The 21403-nt window shown below is 36.4% G+C and overlaps 1 protein-coding gene across 6 annotated transcripts in view; it reads left to right on the plus strand.

The window, feature by feature from the left end:
- The window catches only part of AGO3 (argonaute RISC catalytic component 3), a 120919-nt gene that overhangs the window by 17916 nt on the left and 81600 nt on the right, over nt 1-21403 (plus strand). For 2 of the 6 annotated variants that reach the window (XM_003989853.6, XM_023258473.2), the window contains exons 2-3: nt 1046-1217; nt 18373-18493. In XM_003989853.6, the coding sequence (XP_003989902.1) occupies nt 1046-1217; nt 18373-18493 (293 nt within the window). Of the gene's footprint in view, nt 1-1045; nt 1218-10904; nt 11017-11395; nt 11461-13488; nt 14327-18372; nt 18494-21403 lie in introns of those variants that run through there. The other 4 variants (XM_045035540.1, XM_019836652.3, XM_045035541.1 and 1 more) reach the window with 4 other exon arrangements.

A 21403-nucleotide genomic window follows, 5' to 3' on the forward strand; every position in this document is an offset into this window, starting at 1 on the left:
TCTGTGCTGACAGAGCCTGGAGCCTACTTCTGATTCTGTGTCTCCCTCTCTCTGACCCTTCCCTGCTTGCTCTCTGTCTCTGTCTCTCTCAAAAATAATAAGCATTAAAAAATAATGTATACAGTTATCATTTCAATACTCTGAATTCTTCTGGGTGTATACCCTAGAGTTGCTGGATCATACAGTAATTCTATTTTTAATGTTTTGAGGAGCCACAATATTGTTTTCCATTTTATAGTTATAGCAACGGAAGACTTCAAATTTTATATACTTTGGTATGTCAGTAACCTATATTTCACTAGTAATTTGCCTATTTCACCAAACTTGAAAATTTATTGACATAATGTTGTATCTTTAATATCTGTAGTGATATTTTTTTTTCACTTAAATTGGTCACTTAAGCCTTTTTCCTCCTCTTTTAAAAATCAGTGTTTCCTGGGGGCACCTGGGTGGCTCAGTTGGTTGAGTATCCAGCTCTTGATTTTGCCTCAAATCATGATCCCAGGGTCTTGGAATTGAGCCCTGCATCGGGTTGTGCACTGAGTGTGGAGCCTGCTTAAGATTTTCTTTCTCTCTCCATCCTCCTTTCCCTCTCTCCCCCCTCCCCCCACCTCTGCCTCACTCCTCCACTTGCTCTTTCTTTCTAAAATAAAAAAATATCAGTGTTTATCTTTTATGGTATTTTGTTCATTTGTTCTTGTCCTTATTATGTCGTACTTTAAGTTTAGTACTTTGTTGTTGGTCTCACACTCTTCGGGTCTGATTTGTGTTTGCCCATGCTCGTCTGGGTTTGTGTGATTGCTCTCCCCTTCTTTCTACCCCTTTGAAAACAAGTTTTCACAGGTACCATTTTTTTGTTTGTATGTTTAAATGAGGAGAGTAAGTTGGCGAGAAAAAAGTTGAAGTGTTAGAAATGATAGCATCTTTTAGCACTAGGCTTCATCCATTATCAGCTGTACTAAAAATTCTCATATACTCTGATTGACAAGATTATCAAATGCAGCTTATAACCGTGTTACTCTTTTTTTTACCCTCTCTTTGGCAGGACCCGTTGGGGCCCAGCCCCTACTCATGGTGCCCAGAAGACCTGGCTATGGCACCATGGGCAAACCCATTAAATTGCTGGCTAACTGTTTTCAAGTTGAAATCCCAAAGATTGATGTCTACCTCTATGAGGTAGATATTAAACCAGACAAGTGTCCTAGGAGAGTGAACAGGTAAGAATCGTGAAGTCATGGAGATTATTTTGCTGTTGATATTTGTTTGCTTTAGTAATTATGTTTATCTTTCACATTGAATAACAATAATAATGTTTAACAGTTTGACCAAGCACACATGGTAATTTGTTTTGAAAAAGAAATTGTACTTCAGAGCTGTGATGTTGGGAAAAATCTACAAATAGCCTTGAAATTTTCTCATTATAGCATAAGCTCACATGTTTTCTCTGTGATAATAGAGAAGGTCCAGCTCCTTTTTACATGCTCTTGAAATCAGACTAAGCATATCTTTTCCATTGCTGTTGGTTAACATATCTGTGCTTTCTTTTTTTCTCCCCTTTACGTGCCCACCTTATTTATCCCTTTAAAATGATGGGATGGTAGCAGTAGTGGGTAGAAATAGCGGTTGTCATGTTTCATGCTTTCTGTTCTGGTCCTCAACTCCTGACTTTCCTTCCTTTTATGTAGGAACAAGTACATAATGATATAGAAACATTTATCAATATGCTTTTAGTAAGCTGCTTCTCTCAACCTCCCCCAAATGTATGTGTGTATGTGTATATACGTATATGTATGCTTGTGGTTTAGGCAAAAAGGGAAGATAAATGGAACTTATGACATGGTATACACCATGAAGGAGGTTTTAAAAAACAAAATAGGCGCCTGGGTGGCTCATTTGGTTAAGTGTCTGACTCTTGGTTTTGGCTTAGGTCATGATCTCACAGTTTGAGAGTTCAAGCTCGTGTTGGGCTTCATGCTGGCAATGGAGGCTGCTTGGGATTCTCTGCCCCTCCCCCGCTTACTGTTTCTCTCCCTCCCTCCCTCTCTCTCTCTCTCTCTCTCTCTCTCTCTCAAAATAAATAAATAAACTTTTAAAAAAAAAGCAAAACAAAACAAGACATACAGACAAAACACTTAGAAAACAGTGATACTCAACTTAGCATTTTGATTTATGCTATCAAATATCCCAGCCTTTTCTTATTCAATAAGTATTATTAAGAGTCTTCATTTAAGACATAGGTGGTTCTTGCTGTCAAGAAATTCATCATTTAGGGGCACCTGGTGGGGCTCAGTTGTTTGAGCGTCCGACTCTGGCTCAGATTATGATCTCCCAGTTCATGGTTTTGAGGCCCATGTCATACTCTGTGCTGACAGCTTGGAGCCTCCTTCAGTTGCTGTGTCTCCCTCTTTTTCTGCCCCTCCCCTGCTCTTGCTCTGTTTCTCTCTCAAAAATAATTAAACATTGGGGTGCCTGGGTGGCGCAGTCGGTTAAGCGTCCGACTTCAGCTAGGTCACGATCTCGCGGTCCGGGAGTTCGAGCCCCGCGTCGGGCTCTGGACTGATGGCTCAGAGCCTGGAGCCTGTTTCCGATTCTGTGTCTCCCTCTCTCTCTGCCCCTCCTCCGTTCATGCTCTGTCTCTCTCTGTCCCAAAAATAAATAAACGTTGAAAAAAAATTTTTTTAATAAAAAAAAAAATAAACATTAAAAAAAAAGAAATCCATCATTTAGATAAGACACATAAGAAATATGAAGTGAATGAGCACTAAGAGAGTTTGCTATAACGTGTAAAAAAAAAAAAAAGAAACCATCATATGAATGTAATGTGGAGTGCAGAGTTCTTTCTGAGGTCACTTGCCTACTGCAAAATTTATTTAATTCCCTGTGGCCTACAGAATGACATCTCAAATTTAGTATAATATACCCTTCTTTGTTTGGCTCTAATCTATATCCTTTACCATATTCTACAGTCTTACCTGGAATGCCCTTTCTGCCCTTATCTCTCTGGCAAACTTCTATTATATTTCAAGACACACCTTTTGAACTCCGTAGTCAGAGGTAGTTCATTCTTCTGTGACCTTATAGTACTTGGTATACAATGCTGTTATAGTATTTTTAGTGTATATTGGTTACTTGTTGCTTTCCTCTTCTCACAGTATAATTTCTTCATGAAAAGGAATACTCTTTTTCATTATCTTTGTAGTGCTGATATTAGCTTGATGATTGGCACATAATAGTAGAGTGAATGAAAGCTTATAAAAGTAAAATGAGATGAACATGATGGTGAGGGGGCAGGAAAGAGAACTGGACATTATAAAAGGCTATATTTACCCAGAGATTTTCAGTGTCCTACCCTTTTCTCTTAAGGTCCATAAGCTAGTCTTTGTCTTAGAGTCCTTCCTCTCTCATCTGTCTTTCTGCTAGCCATCTGCTTATGGGGACCCAACTATCTTCATGCCACACTCTCAAATTCCCTTTTTCTTGTTTCTCAAAACTGGGGTGTTAATCTGTAAATTTGAAGGATAATCCTGGCCCTTTCGATTGATGTCTAATATTTTATTTTATCTTTTTTTTTTTTTTTAATGTTTACTTATTTTGAGAGAGAGAGAGAGTATGCACTCAGGATGGGCAGAGAGAGGGGGAGAGATAATCCCAAGCAGGCTCCATGCTGTTAGAGCAGAGCCTGACTTGAGGCTTGATCCCTGGGAGCATGAGATTATGACCTGAGCCAAGATCAAGAGTTGGACACTTAACCGACAGAGGGACCCAAGTGCCCCATATTTTGTTTTATTTTTTAATATTCTTCTTTTTTTTTTAAATTTTATTTATTTATTTCGAGAGAGGGAGAGAGAGAGAATCCCAAGCAGGCTCTGTGTTCCACACTGAGCCCAATGCAAGGCTCAGTCTCAAAAACCACATGATGATGACGTGAACACAAGAGTCAGATGCTCAACCGACTGAGTGTTGGTAGATATTTCTCTAAGGCAGATTTTTTTTTTAAATGTTTATTTATTCTTAAGAGAGAGAGCAACAGAGCATAAGCAGGGGAAGGGCAGATTAAGAGGGAGACGCAGAATCTGAAGTAGATTCCAGGCTCTGAGCTGTCAGCACAGAGCCTGACGCAGGACTTGAACCCACGAACTGTGAGATCGTGACCTGAGCCAAAGTCGGATGCCCAACCAACTAAGCCTCCGAGGCGCCCCTAGGGCAGATATTTCTGAACTCAATTCCTTACTACTGTCTTTCCCCCTTGCCCTGCCCAAAAGAGCCACCCCTAATTTTAGCAGTATATAGTAAAGAATTGTTGTTGGTTATTGATTAAGTAGGAGAATCATATGATGAAAATGTTAGGAAAATAAAATTGCTTTAAAGACAAAATGGGTTATAATTTAGAAAATAATGGGAAATGGAGGCTTGGGGCTTAGAGGGATGTCAGCTGAGACTTTTTTTAGTTTTTCAGAGTTCTGAGGGACTAGTGTAATATTAGGTTAAAAAAAATAACAAAATTATTTATTAGGTTTGTTCCTTCTCCTATATAACTTTTTATTTTTGGTAGGAATGAGGAAGTTATTTGTATTTTATGTAAGTGTATATGAAATTGGGGTGCCTGGCTGACTCAGTCAGTAGAGCATTTGACTCTTGATCTCAAGGGTTGTGAGTTCAAGCCCCATGTTGGGCATGAAGCCTACTTAAAAAAAGAAAGAAGTTAAATAGTGTAGAATTTCACATGTGGATGCTCAACATATTGGTTAAGTTTGGGAGAAATGTATGTAATAATTTGGTGTGTGCATTCTGGTTTTAATTTACTTCCCTAATTATATTTTGTCTTACGGTTGTTTTGTCTTGTTATATTGTTTGCCAGTAGGAGTAAAACATCTGTAATTTAGATGTTTCCAAATGGAAGTTTTTTATCCTGTATCTTTAATTTGAGTTTTCACAGGAGCTACAGGATTTCTTTGAGATTCTTAAAATGATATAAATCAACTTTACTCTGTTTCTTTGTTAATAATGACTTGATTTTATGTCAGCATTTGTAGAACTTACTGCCTTTATTCCTTCAAAAGAGTAACTTTTATCCTCACTTTTTGCAATATTGCTACGTAACTAGTTAGTTAAAATTGTAGACTTCTGAAATTCATTCAGTTCCTACTCTTCAACAGCTAGAACTCGAGAAGTTAGAAGAAACTAGATACAACTAGACAATTCCTATTCCATATTAGCTAAACAGATATGGGCCAAAATGCCTCAGTATTTAAATCAACGGATAGGAGGTTTTTCTTGTCCATATGCCACATGCTCAAATATTTGGCACCATGGTATTAATCATAATAGTAGAATGATGGATTGTAGCCAAACAAGTTTCCACTTTAGTCATAGGAGTTTTCTTGGACAAAAAATACCCAGGAAATGCTTGTGAGTCATTTTTTGTGAGTCAACTTCTCTACTTCAGATTTTCTGTCTATTGCTTGTTTTGTCCTTTCCTCACCCCTTTAGGCTATGTGTGTGTTGTTTTTTTTGCCAACGTAATGATTTTGATTGAAAATGATCATTTGGTAAAAGAGCATGTTTGTTAAGCAGACTTTAAATGTTTCCAGTTTTTTTTAAGTGCATGGTCTCAATAACTAAAAATCACATATTTTTAGAAATACTGACCTAGAGTATAAATTCCTTAACTTGAGGTTTTATGCTAGTTTGTCCAACTGCTAAATATGTATTGGGATAAACCTCAAATGGATTGTTATGTACTTACTCAAAATCATTAAGTAGTGAAATATATACATGGGAAAAATTGTATAAAAGCATGATTATAACTGCAAGATCTGTTATTGTTAAACATGAAGTAAAGATTCGAAGGAATCTTGAGATGGTATTAGATTGTGGTTGAATTTTTTTGGTTCAGTTTTCTTTTATAAGTGAAACATTATCTTATACTCATTGTACTATTATCACTGTTACTCTTGTGTCGTAATTCGTGATACAGTGCCAAATATTTGTGCATGTTGCATATGGTTGTGGTGTAATACTGATGATTGAATTTTAGAAGAAAAAAAATAAATCCATATTGATTCCATTTTGGCTTTTAAATGGAAATCTCAGATCAGAGTCTTGGAAAGAACTCCCTTTCTGGTGTTATTAGGAATGTCATTGGCACAGTGTTGTAAATAAGTGATAAGCCAAGAGAGGGACATGCTTTTTTAAAATGATAACTTCATTTATACGAAATTCACATAGTATACAACTCAAAGTGTATAATTCAGTAGTTTTTAGTATGTTCAGAGAGTACAACTTTCTTGATAATTGCTTATTTCAAGTTTTTATTTAAATTCTAGTTAGTTAACATATACCACAATCAAGTTTTAGAACATTTTATCCTCCCAAAAAGAAACCCCATTACTCCTTAGTAGTCACTTACCATTGCCTCCCCACCCCTATCCCACAACCCCTGCCAACCACTAATCTACTTTCTGTCTCAACAGATTTGCTTTTTCTGGGTATTTCATATAAATGGAATCATATAACGTGCCGCCTTTTGTGTGACTGACCTCTTTCACTTCACATGTTTTCAAGGTTCATCCATGTTGTAGCATGTATCACTACTTCATCCCTTTTTATTACCAAATAATACTCCATTGTATGGATATTTTGTTTATTGATTGATTCATCAGTTGATGGACATGAGCTGTTTGCGCGTATGAATAATGCTATGAGCGTTTGTATACAAGATTTTGTGTAGACATGTGTTTTCATTTCTTTTGGGTGTATTGCTAAGAGTGGAATGATTTGGTAACTCTGTTTAGTCTTTTGAGGAACTGCCAGACTCTTTTCCAAACTGGCTGCATCATTTTACATTCCCACTAGCAGTGTATGAAGATTAAAGTATCTCTGCCTCCTTGCCACCATTTGTTATCTATCTTTTTAATATAACCATCCTAGGAGTTTTAAGTAGTGTCTCATTGTTATTTTTATTTGCATTTCCCTGATGGTTGATGATGTTGGGCATGTTTTCATGTACTTATTGGCCATTTGTATATGTTTGGAGAAATGTCTATTCAGGTTCTTTGCCCATTTTTAAGTTGGATGTTTTGTCTTTTTGTTACTGAGTTATAGGAATTTTTTTACAAGTATGGTTAAAAGTGCCTTATTAGATATAATGATGTGCAAAAATGTTCTCCTTTTCTGCATGTTGCCTTTCACTTCCACTTTCTTGACGTTTTCCTTTGAAGCACATTTTTTATTTTGATGAAGAACATTTAATTTTTTCTTGGGCCAGATGCCCTTTTGGTGTCATATCTCTAGAGGAGTATACTTCTGATTAAAATGATTTAGAGAACATACCCCAGAAAACACTGCTGGTGAAAATCAAACAATTGTAGTTTTGAGTATTTAACTATCTTGGAGAAACCGTACCATACAGTATATGTCAGTTAATAAGCATGTTTTATTTTCCTTGTTAATCGCTTGGAAGATAGGAAAGCTAACAAGTGGTGATTATTTCAAGTCTCAAGAATTCTTTTTTTTTTTTTAATTTTTTTTTTTTAACATTGATTTATTTTTGAGACAGAGCATGAATGGGGGAGGGGCAGAGAGAGAAGGAGACACAGAATCGGAAGCAGGCTCCAGGCTCTGAGCCATCAGCCCAGAGCCTGACGCGGGGCTCGAACTCACAGACCGCGAGATCGTGACCTGGCTGAAGTCGGATGCTTAACCGACTGCGCCACCCAGGCGCCCCTCAAGAATTCTTTTTTTTGTAAGTTTATTTATTTATCTTGAGAGAGAGAGAGAAGGACAGAGAAGAGGGGTAGAAAGAGAGAGAGAATCCCAAGCAGGCTCTGCTCTGTAGTACTCAAACTCGCCAACTGTGAGTGAGATCATGACCTGAGCCGAAACTAGGAGTCAGCCACTTAACCTACTGAGCCACCCAGATGCCCCTGAAATCTCAAAAATTCTTTTAAGTAGCATCTAGATAAGTTACTCAGTAGTATTTAGTCTCCTAGCTAATATTTCTACAATATATTTGAAGTTCAAAGATAGTTTTATAAGTAAATATATTTCTAAAGGGACTAGTAGGTAGGGTTTATTTCTAACATCTATTTGTGTAGATTTCAATTATAGTAACAGCTGTATAGTATTCTGTTATTGGTGTGGAATTTCCTTATTTTTAGTCTGCTGCATTTTTTTTTTTTTTTCTTAAATTGAGTTAAATCAATTTAAACCAATTATCTGAGGGGCACCTGGGTGGCACAGCCTGACTTCAGCTCAGGTCATGATCTCATGGTTCGTGAGTTCAAGCCCTGCATCAGGCTCTGTGCTGACAGCTCAGAGCCTGGAGCCTGCTTCAGATTCATATTCTCTCTCTCTCTCTCTCTCTTTCTCTCTCTCTCTTAAAAATAAATAAACATTTAAAAAATTTTTTAAGTAAACCAGTTATCTGAATTTGCTATATAGTTGTACCAAGGTAGAATGCTGTTTAGTACAAGATTTAAAGAATATATGGACTCTGACTGGAATTACAATTCTAAATTCTGCAGTAACTTTTAAAACTTAAAGATCATTTTAAGATCATCCTGCTTTCATTAAGTGTTTCACTCACTGTGCCCCTTTTTTGTAAGATACAAAAGATGCAAGATACAATAAGGTACAAGGCAAAATAAGATGATCCCTGCTAGAGATTCCATCGTTTGTATGTAGTGAGAAATCCTGTGAGTTGTGCATTATGTGCTGTGATGAAAGAGTAATGATTCCTGCTTTTAGTTAGGGAGGAAGATGTGATACATGACATGGTATCTGAACTAAATAGTGGAGTAGGAGAAAGAATATATAGAGTGAACATAGCAAAAGCTTGACATATTTATGTAACAGAAATAGGCCAATATAAATACAGTAGCTCGAATCTAAAAATTTAGCCAGAGGGGAAGTTATGAAGGGTCTTAAATCCATGCATGCTGAGGCTTATGAATTCAGAAACCGTGAAGAGCCACTGGAGGCTTTGAGCAAATGAGGAACATCTATAGTTAAAAGCATAACTAATGGCAGTGTGACGAATGAATTAGAGAAGAGAATGACCAGAGTTCTGGAGAACATTGGGAAGGCTGTTGCAGTCGTCTAGATCAATAGTCTTCAAATCTTTGATTACTCATCCCCATTAGTTAATACATGTTTGACCATGGACTGAACAGTAAATAAATAAATGTATATGCACACACATTTAAAGTTTTTAAATGTATAGAAATGTACTAGTGTCCTAATGTATTACATAATTATAGAAAAATTCAAGGTGGGAAACAATATTTTGAAATAAACTATTTGAAATAAAATAAAAAAAATTTTTTTTTTAACGTTTATTTATTTTTGAGACAGAGAGAGACAGAGCATGAACAGGGGAGGGTCAGAGAGAGAGGGAGACACAGAATCCAAAACGGGCTCCCGGGGCTCGAACTCACGGACCACGAGATCATGACCTGAGCCGACGTTGGACGCTTAACCGACTGAGCCACCCAGGCACCCCTGAAATAAACTATTTAAAAATATGTTTACTAATTTGAAAATTTCAGATTAATACACCAAAAATCTGATTGAATATATTCCATACACTTGAACTGAAATAAGTTGCAACATGCTGAAGTGAATGAATGAGAATTCCAATGTTGATTCTTTTCTTTTTAATTGAAGTGTAGTTGACATACAACATTATATTAGTTTTAGGTATACAACATAGTGATTTGACAACTCTATACATTATGCTGTACTCATCACTGTACTTATAAAAGTGTAGTTATCATCTGCTACCATACAGCATTATTACAATACACTGTTAACTCTTATATGTTGCAGAAGTCCTATTATTCTCTTAGGGTTCCTGGTGTGCCATATGTTATATCTGATCATATGACATGGGATAAGTGACAATAATAGTGTTGATTCATATTCATGAATGTTTATAAATCTTAATTTCTAATTATTAGATGAAAATTAAATGTTTTTTTTTCTCACATCCTCCAGCATACCCCCTAGTACCTCTGATACCTACTTTTCTAGATTAGAGGTAGTGTTTTCTAAGACTTAACTGCCAGCAGTGGCAGTGGTGATGAAAGGGAGGGCTTAGATGTAACATTTGGAAGAAAAATGAGTAATTTCGGTGTAGAGGGAAAGGGAAAAGAGATTTAGGTGTGGAGGGAAAGACCTCATAGTTCCTAGCTTGTGCAATAATGATAGCCTTCACAGAAATACAGGTGGTGAAAGGACCAAGTTTTTTATTTCTGTTTTGGATATTTGGAGGTAAAATTGCATAAGAAACATGAAAATAGAGAAATTCAATAGATAATTGGAAATAAGTGTCTAGAGTTCAAGAAATCAAGATAGAGATTGAGATTTGAGAAGTGTCAGCATACAGGTGATAGTTAAAAGCTAGAGGCGGGGAAGAAGCTAGGGAAAGTATGCAGAGTCAAGATTGAGAATGGATTTCTGGGGATTCTGTGTTTAACGTTTACCAACGAAGACACTTAGATTGGAAAGATAAGAGAACCAGGACAAAGTATAAGCTGTTTCAGAGAAGCCAGGACTGTAATAGTTGAAAAGAGATCATGTCTTTTAAGAAGTCACTGGTGGCCTGAGGGAGAAGTGTTCTAGAATAGAGTTGTTAGTGTAAGTCAGCTTGAGTCAAAAAATGATTGCTCAATCTAAAGTAATCTATCAGTTATCTGTGAATACTAGAAATTTACTCCACTGGTTTAGCTAGTGTGGTTACATAATACTATGAAAGAATTCACACCCATGTGAAATTATTATGAAGATAGTTTATAGTAAAATGCTCTGGTGTACTACAAATTTTATATTATAAAATATTAAAAATTTGATCTAAAGTATAACCCCTTCTCTACTCTCTATTTTTAAACTTTATTGTGATGCAGAAGTGTTCATTTGGCTACCTTCTGTCTTACTTACTGAGAAGTTATGAAGATAAATTCAAGGTTGGAAGGATATAAGGAGAGACTGCCAGCTTGTTTTAGTTGTGTTTTATAAGTAAGCATCTGGGTGATTTTATCTTCTTGTTATACCTTAGCAATCTTCCTTCTTTGTCTCTATACTATAGTGACAGATTAATTTATTGTAGCTGTGAATACTAAACTAATGTGAAGAGTCACTTCTGGGGGAAAATATTATTTCATGGTTTCTCTTATAGACTAGAATAATATTTCCCATTCTACCTTTTGGGAGCAGAGAATAAGAGGTACCTAGAAAAGAGATGAAGATGGGTCTCTATGAGCATATAGTAACAATTAACAAAAATAATTTCTTCTCTTTTTTACATTAAAATTTCCCTCTCCTACCATTTTTCTGCTGTATGAGTCAGGTGGTAAAGTGGAACTTACTGAAACCAATATTAAATTTTACTTTACAGTCTGTGCACCAGAGCATGATGGAGTCAAAAGACTTGGTACCAGAATGTAGGAAGTGGTGGTTGAGGTAAGAGTGGGAAAGGTAGGCTGTAGCCCTTTGTAAGACCAATATACTCAGGTAGGTTCCATTTTTGTAGTGATCACCAGATATTCTTAAGGAGTTTTAAATTCTATCCTGAGGTTCTACAAAAATGTATCATACTATACAAGAATTCTTTCCTTCTCAGACTAGGGTTATTAGTAAAAGGAAGCCACTAAAGACTGGTTAGAAGTTCTTCTCTCCCTTTTCTCAGATTTTCTTTCCCAAATTGCTTTCCTAAATATTGCTTTAGAAGTTAAAATATTTTGTGTGTCTTGGTTATTGTAAACTTACTACGATTTACTCTTTAAAATTTTTTTTTCTTTATGTGTATTTATTTTTGAGAGAGAGCGAGCGAGCAAGTAGGGGAGGGGCAGAGAGAGAGGGAGACATAGAATCCGAAGCAGGCTCCAGGCTTTGAGCTGTTAGCACATAGCCTGACACGGAGCTCGAACTCAGAAACTGCAAGATCATGACCTGACACTTAACTGACTGAGCCACCCAGGTGCCCCTCCTTTTTTAAATTTTTAAAAATTTTAAATAAAATAATTATTTTTATACTACAATTTACTCTTAAATGTTGCTCTAAAATTTCTACATTTGAACAAAAGATCAAAGGAATTCTCCTCATTGTTATAATAAAGACAACCTCACATAAGACAAAAACAGCTCCACAACTATGATAAAGAGAAAATTCAGTTCACAGTTTATGTTAATTACCAGAATTCATTCTTTGTATTAATGCATTGTGATGCATCTGTTTGTTGTTTGGAAGACTTCAGTATTTCAACAGAGTTTTGAAGTATAGTTATGAGATAATTATGCTTAAATTTTTAAATAAAAATAGAATATATATTGGCTTTTTCCCCCCAAAAGTGCTTACACTGATATCCCATATGGTCCCTGCAACAGCCTGTAGACTATTAGCCCATTTTTACTGATGAAGGAACTAAAGTCAGAGAGGCCAGGTAACTTTCATAACAACTTAGTGGCAAAGTGGGACTAAAAACTTATTTCTCCTCCAGTGCTTATGTTACCACGTGTTGCAAAGGTTTCTCATATTGGCAGTTTCCCAGTTCAGACTTTCTTCACAATACAGTGAGCAACTTTGCTGCTATAGCTGAATAGATGTCTAGATAAAGCACTATTTTAGAGTTTTTTCTTCAATTCCACAGCCTCTGTAATGAACATTCTTTTTTTTTTCTTAAGGTTTATTATTTTTGGCAGAGAGAGAGCACCACGCAAGCAGGGGAGGGACAGAGAGACAGACAGACAGAGGATCTGAAGTGGGCTCTGTGCTGACAGCAGAGAGCCCGATGCAGGGCTTGAATTAATGAACCAGGAGATCATGACCGGAGTTGAAGTCAGACGCTTAACTGAGCCACCCAGGTGCCCTGCCTGATGAACAGTCTAAAATACATTATCCTTTGCCATAGTATCTTTTGAGATAAGAAGTAAAATTTTGCAGTTCCTTGATTTGTCATTTTGTTAGTTTGCATACTAAAGTTTAATTAAAACTTTAAAGTGGTGCTTGGATGGCTCAGTCAGTTGTCTGACTCTTGATTTTGGCTCAGGTTATGCATGATCTTATGGTTCGTGGGTTTGAGCCCTGTATCGGGCTCTGCGCTGACAGTGCAGAGCCTGCTTGAGATTCTCTTTCTCCATATGCCCCCTCTCAAAATAAATAAATAACCTTAAAAAAAAACCAAAAAAACCAACCTCTCAGTTACATCAGATGAAAGTAAAGAGACATAATGATAAATGATGGTCCTTATAAAAGCTGATTCCCGGGGCGCCTGGGTGGCGCAGTCGGTTGAGCGTCCGACTTCAGCCAGGTCACGATCTTGCGGTCCGTGAGTTCGAGCCCCGCGTCGGGCTCTGGGCTGATGGCTCGGAGCCTGGAGCCTGTTTCCGATTCTGTGTCTCCCTCTCTCTCTGCCCCCCCCCCCCCCCCGTTCATGCTCTGTCGCTCTCTGTCCCAAAAATAAATTAAAAAACGTTGAAAAAAAAAATAAAAAAAAATAAATAAAAGCTGATTCCCTTTGAAATATAGGTTTTTGTAATTATGAACTTAAAAGTAGTTTAATGTCAGAATTGCCCAGTGTATATGGAATTCTAACACCATTCTTCTAAGGCTTTGAGAGCTTAAATTCAAATCAGTGTTTAGTGTAATTATTCATAAAGAAGTTTTTATATCTGATGCCATGGGAAAATCTGCAGTGTTTCATTATTTGATATTCTCCTAATTAAATTTTACGGTTAGAGTAGATTACAGACATTCATTTCAGTCTTCTGGTTGGTGTGTTCTAGTTGGTATCTTCATTGACATAACTGCTCCTCGAACTGTTCTAGCAAAGATGAACCCAGGTACTTTATAAGATAGTGTAATCTACTTGTGAATAGTTCTGGTGGTTAGGAAATGTGGGAAATTTTGTTCCAAAGTCTAGCGTCTTATATCTTTCCAACTATTTGTCCTAGTTCTATCCTTTCAAACAAGATAGATTTTCTACTTAGTTTATCACATGACAGTCATAATTTCCTTTGAGTCTTTCCTGTTCTGGACTTGAGGTCCGTAGTTTGATTTATTTATACTCATGTTACCTGAGGTTCTATCAGGATTACCTTCTTCTGGTTATATTTCATTTTTTTTAGGGTCTTAAATTTTTCCAAATTGAACAGAGTACTTCAGAATGTGAAGTGACCTATATAATATGTGATGGAATGGTTACTTACTTTATACTGGGATACTTAAATATATGCAACCTGATTTCCTTAATTTTGAGGAAGCTCTATCCCACTATTAGCTCATTCTGGACATAGAGTCATCTAAAGTCCCTTTCCACAAAAGCAGTGAGTAAGTTCACATCCTCTAATCTGTTCTTATTGCAGTTGAGCTTTTTAAACGTAAATGTTTAGATTTTACAATTGCCCCTGTTATGTTTCATCTTCATTGTGCTCATTGTTTTAGTTTTTTAGTGAATTTTAACATGCTAATTTCTTTTTAGCATACTAGTTGTGTCTCCCAAGTGTGTATAATTTGAGGGTTTCTTAATAGGTATTTTACTATTACTTACTATATGTAGGGCACTGGACACATTTCTTTTGTTATGGTATTGATAGTTTTTTTTTTGAAGGGGGTGCACTTTAGAAGTTTATTCTGGTTAAAAGTTTCCATGAATGTCCTAGTTAACTTAGAAAAAGAAAAGGAACTTGCCTTGCCCCAGCATAATAAAACACTTCAGTAATTGTGAAAACATAATGATACTGGTTTAAGAACAAATAGACTACTGGGGCAATATAGAGAACTCAGAGCCAGATTCATTTATTTGTTGAGAACTTATTAAGATAATAAGTTCTTATTAATAATAAATAAAAAAAATTTTTTTAAGTTTATTTATTTTGAGGCAGAGAAGAGTACCAGTGCATAAGCAGCGGTGGGGAGGGGGGACAGAGAGAGACAGAATCCCAAGCAGGCTCTGCTCCATCAGTGCAGAGCCCAAGGCAGGGCTCAAACTCACAAACTGTGAGATCATGACCAGAGCCAAGATCAAGAGTCAGATGCTTAACTGACTACACCACCCAGACGCCCCCCAAAATGGCATTTTTATTTGATTGTTTGTGTATAGACATAAATAGATGGTATGGGACAACTGGCTTACTATATGGGGAAAAATAAGACTCCTTATATAACACTGTTTATAAAGAAAAACCTCAGATGGATTAATGACCAAGATAATGTAGATAAAACTATAACATTAATAAAACATAATGCATCTTTGTGCCTTAGTATTAGGAAAGTATTTAAAACATCAAAAGCATGAAACCATAAGGTGAAAAATGATTCATTTGTTGATACAACATTAAGGATTTCAGTTCATAGACATAGACATTGTCAACAGGCATACAGCATTTGGAAGAAGATATTTGCAATGACTAAACCTGTTAATGAATCAATATCTGGAATATCGAAGAAACTCCTTCAATTCAACAAGACTGGGGCCATAAATGAAAAATGAGCAAAGGAAACAAAAGGAAATTCACAAAAGAAGAAACACAAATGCATGAAAGGATGCTCAAATTCATTAGTAATAGGAGAAATCTCAATTAAGACCATTTAGTTTGGGGCCCCTTGGTGACTCAGTTGGTTAAGCGTCGACCTCAGCTCAGGTCGTGATCTCACGGTTCATGAGTTCAAGCCCTGCATTGGATTCTCTGCTTCCGATCCTCTCTCCCTCACTCTGCCCCTTCCCCACCCGTGTAGTCTCACTCTCAAAAATAAACATTAAAAAAATAAATAAAACCTTTTAGTTTTACCTGCTAGTCTAGCAAAAATTAGAAAGCATAACTATATAACGCCAAATCTTGTCTGGGATATAGGGAAATGGGAACCTCCAGGAATGTGGGTTGTGGAGTCACTCTGGAGAGCAATTTGACAGTTCGTTTAGTTGATAAAATTCACTTGGACCTAACAATTTTGTTCCTGAGTGTATAACCAGAGATTAAGTCTCACTTAAGTCCATAAAGGGACATAGTAAGAGATATTGCATTGCTTATATCATATTTGGTGGCTGCAGTTAAAGTCTGCATCGTTGGGTGACAACATATGAAGTATTTTGCATCAACCAGAAACAATGAACTAAGTGTCCCACAGCAATATAAATACATTTTATTATTATTATTTTAATGTTTATTTTTGAGAGAGAGAGAGAAACAGAGAGACAGAGCACGAGAGGGGCAGAAGGAGAGGGAGACACAGAATCGGAAGCAGGCTCCAGGCTCTAAGCTATCAGCACAGAGCCTGACTTGGGGCTCAAACTCACAAACCATGACATCATGACTTGAGCCGAAATCGGACACTTAACCAGCTGAGCCACCCAGGCGCCCCAATATAAATACATTTTAAAAACCTAGTGCCAGAGAATAAAGAAGGGAATATATACAAATAGAAGGATGTTCAAACACATTAGGAGAAAATAATTTATGAAGGGGACAGGTGCTTAGGAAATGGAGGTGGAAGGAAAGAAGAGATGTCTTACATAGATGAATAATGATATGAATTGAGTATGATTTTTTTTTTTAATGTTTATTTTTGAGACAGAGAGAGACAGAGCATGAACAGGGGAGGGTCAGAGAGAGAGGGAGACACAGAATCTGAAGCAGGCTCCAGGCTCTGAGCTGTCAGCACAGAGCCCGACGCGGGGCTCGAACTCACGGACCGTGAGATCATGACCTGAGCCGAAGTCGGACGCTCAACCTACTGAGCCACCCAGGCGCCCCTGAGGAGTATGATTAACATAACCTTTCATACCTAAGAAATAAAAATGGAGTTTAGGGACTTGTTTGGCAGTGATATGTAAGTTGTGTTTGAGAAGAAAAAATAAAAGGCATAAAAACGAAGAGACTTAAAATAATCCAGGTACTGGGATATGAGGTTGTAATTTAGAATGGTGATAATTGGAAATGAACAGAACATCCTTAAGATGTTTTGTCACAGCTATTTTAATCTCCACCATTTTGATCCTGAGAGTGCTTTGATTGGGTTGCTAGGATTTGGTAAGCTTAAAATTATACCAGTTTATTGTTGAGTAAAAATTTGACAAAATAGTCAAAACATTCTTAAATATTAGATCTGTATAGTTTCACCTAAGAAACTGGACTTGATAATGGCTGCAAAAGAAAATCTTAAATGGCAGAAAATCTTTGAAATTTGTTTTCTATATAAAAACTGATCAGTGAAGCAATCGCTCTAGAAGAATTTGCTCTTCTAGAATTTGCTCTAGAAGAGTCTTGGTCTTGATTTAAATAGTTTCAGCAAATTTACTCTAGAAGAGTAAAATTTTTTTTACTCTAGAAGAGTCTTGGTCTTGATTTAAATGGTTTCAGCAAGATGAAATTGAAGAAGGGAAAAATGGAAATTTTGAGCATGTGGAAAATTGCTCTAGGTATCAGGTCAGCTTACTGTGTACCAGAAAACGCCTTTTTCTCTCCTTTCTCTCCTACCTACCCATAGGCTAGAATTCAGTATTTTTCTTTCCCATTTATTACATTTTTAAGTGTGTTGTAAGTTTTACCAGTAATATGTAAGTATACTCTCATCATAATATATTTAGATTATTTAAGCAAAATAAAAAAATCATTCTTCACTTCTCTCTTCAGAGGTAACCACTGTTATCTATTTGGTACATATCCTTCTAGATATCTTTCTACTGCTTTTACAAATAATGTGTGCACAAAAATAAACGTTGATTTGTGGATATTTAGTATTATTCTCACTATATTCCATTTGTTTTTAAATGTAAAAGTCTTGAATATCTTTCCATGTAAGTATATATAGGATAAAAATGTTTGCTAGGTAAAAACAGGCTTCAGTATATTCTTACTGGCTAGATAACGTAAGGATGATTTGGGGAGTTGAAAGGATTGAGGGGAGTATATGTGTGTTCTCAAAAATCTCACAGTCTAGTAGAAGTGAAGCCTATAATAATTATAATGCATTGGAGTAAATGTTCTAATAGATATATGTATTAAGGTGGTATTTGAGCACAGAGGGAAGAGCATCACTCTTTTGATAGAGAAATTAATGTGTCAGGTAGTACTCAGAAATGGTAAAAGGGTTTTAGGATCATTTTCTAGGGATAGTATTTTACAGGTCTACTGTGGCCCAGAATGATTTAAGTAATTCACTAGATTCATTTATCTGTCTTTTGTGAAATTTGTATTACTTGCCAGAAATTATTCTTTCTAGTGTCCTAAGGTATGGTCCTGAAAGTAGTATCTTTATCATGTATGATTGTCTTTTAGAATTTTGGCAGCTTTAAATAGTTCAGGAATTACTTTAGTTAAATGCTTGTATTTCATCATGCAGAGGATTATGTGAATGTATTTTTTTCCTTTTTTTAGAGAGGTGGTTGACTCAATGGTTCAACATTTTAAAGTGACTATATTTGGGGATCGTAGACCAGTTTATGATGGAAAAAGAAGTCTTTACACAGCCAATCCACTTCCTGTGGCAACTACTGGGGTAAGATGCAGTTCTTTATTGGAAAGTTATACTTTGGTGATGTCTCCTTTTAAATGCACTTACTACATTTTATTATAGTCCATAGATACATAAGAGTGTATCATTTATCTTTTTTAACTTTTTATTTTGAAATAATTTAAAACATATAGAAAAGTTGCAAGAACCATTCAAAGAACTCATATAGACCCTTTACCCAGATTCACCAATGTTCCCTTTTTCCCCCCAGATTATCTCCGCAGGCACATTATTATTTTTTTAAGTTTACTTATTTAGTTTGAGAGAAAGAGAGCATAAGTGAGTGGGAGAGGGGCAAAGAGAGAATCCCAAGCAAGCCCAATGCAGGGCTCACACCCGCAAACTGTGAGATCATGACCTGAGCTGAAACCAAGAGATGGATGCTCAATTGACTGAGCCCCCCAAGGGCCTCTCACCAGTGTTCTTTAACATTTGCCACATTTGTCTTATCGTTGTCTTATTTTTTACTCTCTTTATATCTATACTTATTTAGAGAGAGAGACACACATACGTACTTTTTTTCCTGAACCATCTCAATAGTAGGTTGCATATATCACACCCTTTAATATGTATTTCCTAAGAACAAGGATAAAAATTAAAGTACAGTTATCTACTTCACTGAATTTTTCATCTGTATGATAGTTTGGTCTGATCAACAACCCATATTCTTCCAGTGATGACTTTTAGCATTTTTTTTTTCCTCTGGTACAGAATTCAGTCCAGGTTTGTGATTGTATTTAGATACCATGTCTTTTTAGTCTTCATTATTCTAGAACAATTCCCCAGCATTTTTTGTTTTCCTTTCATGAAATTAACATGGTGGAAGATTACAGGCAAGTTATTTTGTAGAATGTCTCTCAGTCTGTGTTTGTTTGGTGTTTCCTCTTGATTAGATTCTGATTTCACATTTTTGACAAGAATAATTACACAAGTGTTCTTTCTTATCAGTGGATCATATCAGGATACATTTATATGTGTTTGTTCCATTAATGATGGTACTAAGTTGATCACTTGATTAAGTTGGTATCTGCCAGGTTTCTCCTGTCAAGTTTTTTTTTTTTCTCTTTAACTCTTGTGGGGAGATTTTATTTTTAATTGTGGTAAAATACACATAACATAAAATTTACCAGCTGAGGGCTCCTGGGTGGCTTAGTTGGTTAAGTGACTTCATTCAGCTCAGGTCATGGTCTCATGGTTTGTGAGTTCGAGGCCCACATTGGGCTTGCTGCTGTCAGTGAAGACCCTGCTTTGGATCCTTTGTCTCGTCTCCCTCTCTCTCTGCTCTTCCCTTGCTCATTCATTCTCTCAAAAAAAAAAGAAAAAGAAAAAAAGAAAATTTACCTTCTGAGCCATTTTTTAGGTCAGTTTAGTGGCATGAAGTACGTTCTCAGCCATCACCACCATCTATCTCCATAACTCTTTTTATCTTGTAAAACTGAAATTCTGTACTCGTGAAACACTACATCCCCATTCTTCCCTCTCCTCAGCCCCTAGCAACCACCATTCTATCTCTGTCTCTATGACTTTGACTACTCTCAGTGACTCATCTAAGTAGAATTATATGGTATTTGTCTTTTTGTGACTGACTTATTGCACTTGGCATTATGTCCTCAAGATTCATCCATGTTGTCATGTATGTCAGAATTTCCTTTTCAAGGATGAATAATATTCCATTGTATGTATATACCACATTTTGTTTATCCGTTCATCCATTGATGAGTACCTTTTGGCTATTGCAAACAATGCTGCTGTGAACACGGTTGTACAAATATCTGTTCCGGTTCCTGCTTTCAGTTCTTTTGTGTATAAGTGATAATTCTGGGGTGCCTGGGTGGCTCAGTCGGTAAGTGGTAATTCTGTTTTTAATATTTTCAGAAATCACCTTACTGTTTAGTACAGTGACTGCACCATTTTACATTCCCACTAACAATGCATAAGGGTTCCAAATTTTCCACACCCTTGCCAACACTTGTTTTCTGTTTTGTTTTTTTTTTTTTTTGATAGTAGCCATCTTAAGGGATATGAGATTATATCTCATTGTGGTTTTGATTTGCATTTCCCTAATGATTAGTGAGTTGAGAATCTTTTCATGAGCTCTTAGAAGCTCATTTGTATATCTTCATCCTTTGCCCGTTTTTTAAATTGCGTTTAGTTTTTGTTGTTGTTGAGTTGTAGGGATTCTGTATATATTCGTATCAGATACATGATTTGCAAATATTTTCTCACATTTTGTAGATTGCCTTTTCACTTTGTTGATTGTGTCCTCTGATGCACAGAATTTTATAATTTTGATATGGGAAATACTTTAAGGATCTTGTTTCTCATTAGAGAAAGTATTTTTATTTTTTTGAGGGGTGGGGGAGCTGCGTGAGTGGAGGAGGGGCAGAGAGAAATGAAGAGAGAGAATCATTTTGGGGGCAGGGAAAGGACAGGGAAAGAAAATCTTAAACAAGCTCCATGCCCAGCACAGAGCCTAACGCAGGGCTCAGTCTCAAAACTACAAGATCATGATCTGAGCGGACAAGAATCGGATGCTTAACCAAATGGTCACCCAGACACCTCTCTCATTAGATTTTTAAGTAATTGATGATTTTTGCTTGGAAGGATTATTACTATGTAGTAATGGTGATTTTCTAATTCTGTCATTCCTTCAACATTTATTAGTTGATATTCGACTATAAGGGAGAGAATTTTCTTCTCCCTAATATATTTCCCCTTATTTATTTCACTGTCCCAGTTTTCCTAGATTTGGCCATTGGGAGCCACTTTAAGCTAGTTCCTGTATCCCTTTGACATGACACACTTTTTTTTGAGTACTTCCTTATTTTCTGGCACAAGATGTTCCAGGCTAATCTTATGTTTTCCCTGCTATACCCATGCAACTGGCCCTTTGTC

The sequence above is a fragment of the Felis catus genome, chromosome C1 (genome assembly GCF_018350175.1).
Source record: "Felis catus isolate Fca126 chromosome C1, F.catus_Fca126_mat1.0, whole genome shotgun sequence".
Classification (NCBI taxonomy): domain Eukaryota; kingdom Metazoa; phylum Chordata; class Mammalia; order Carnivora; family Felidae; genus Felis; species Felis catus.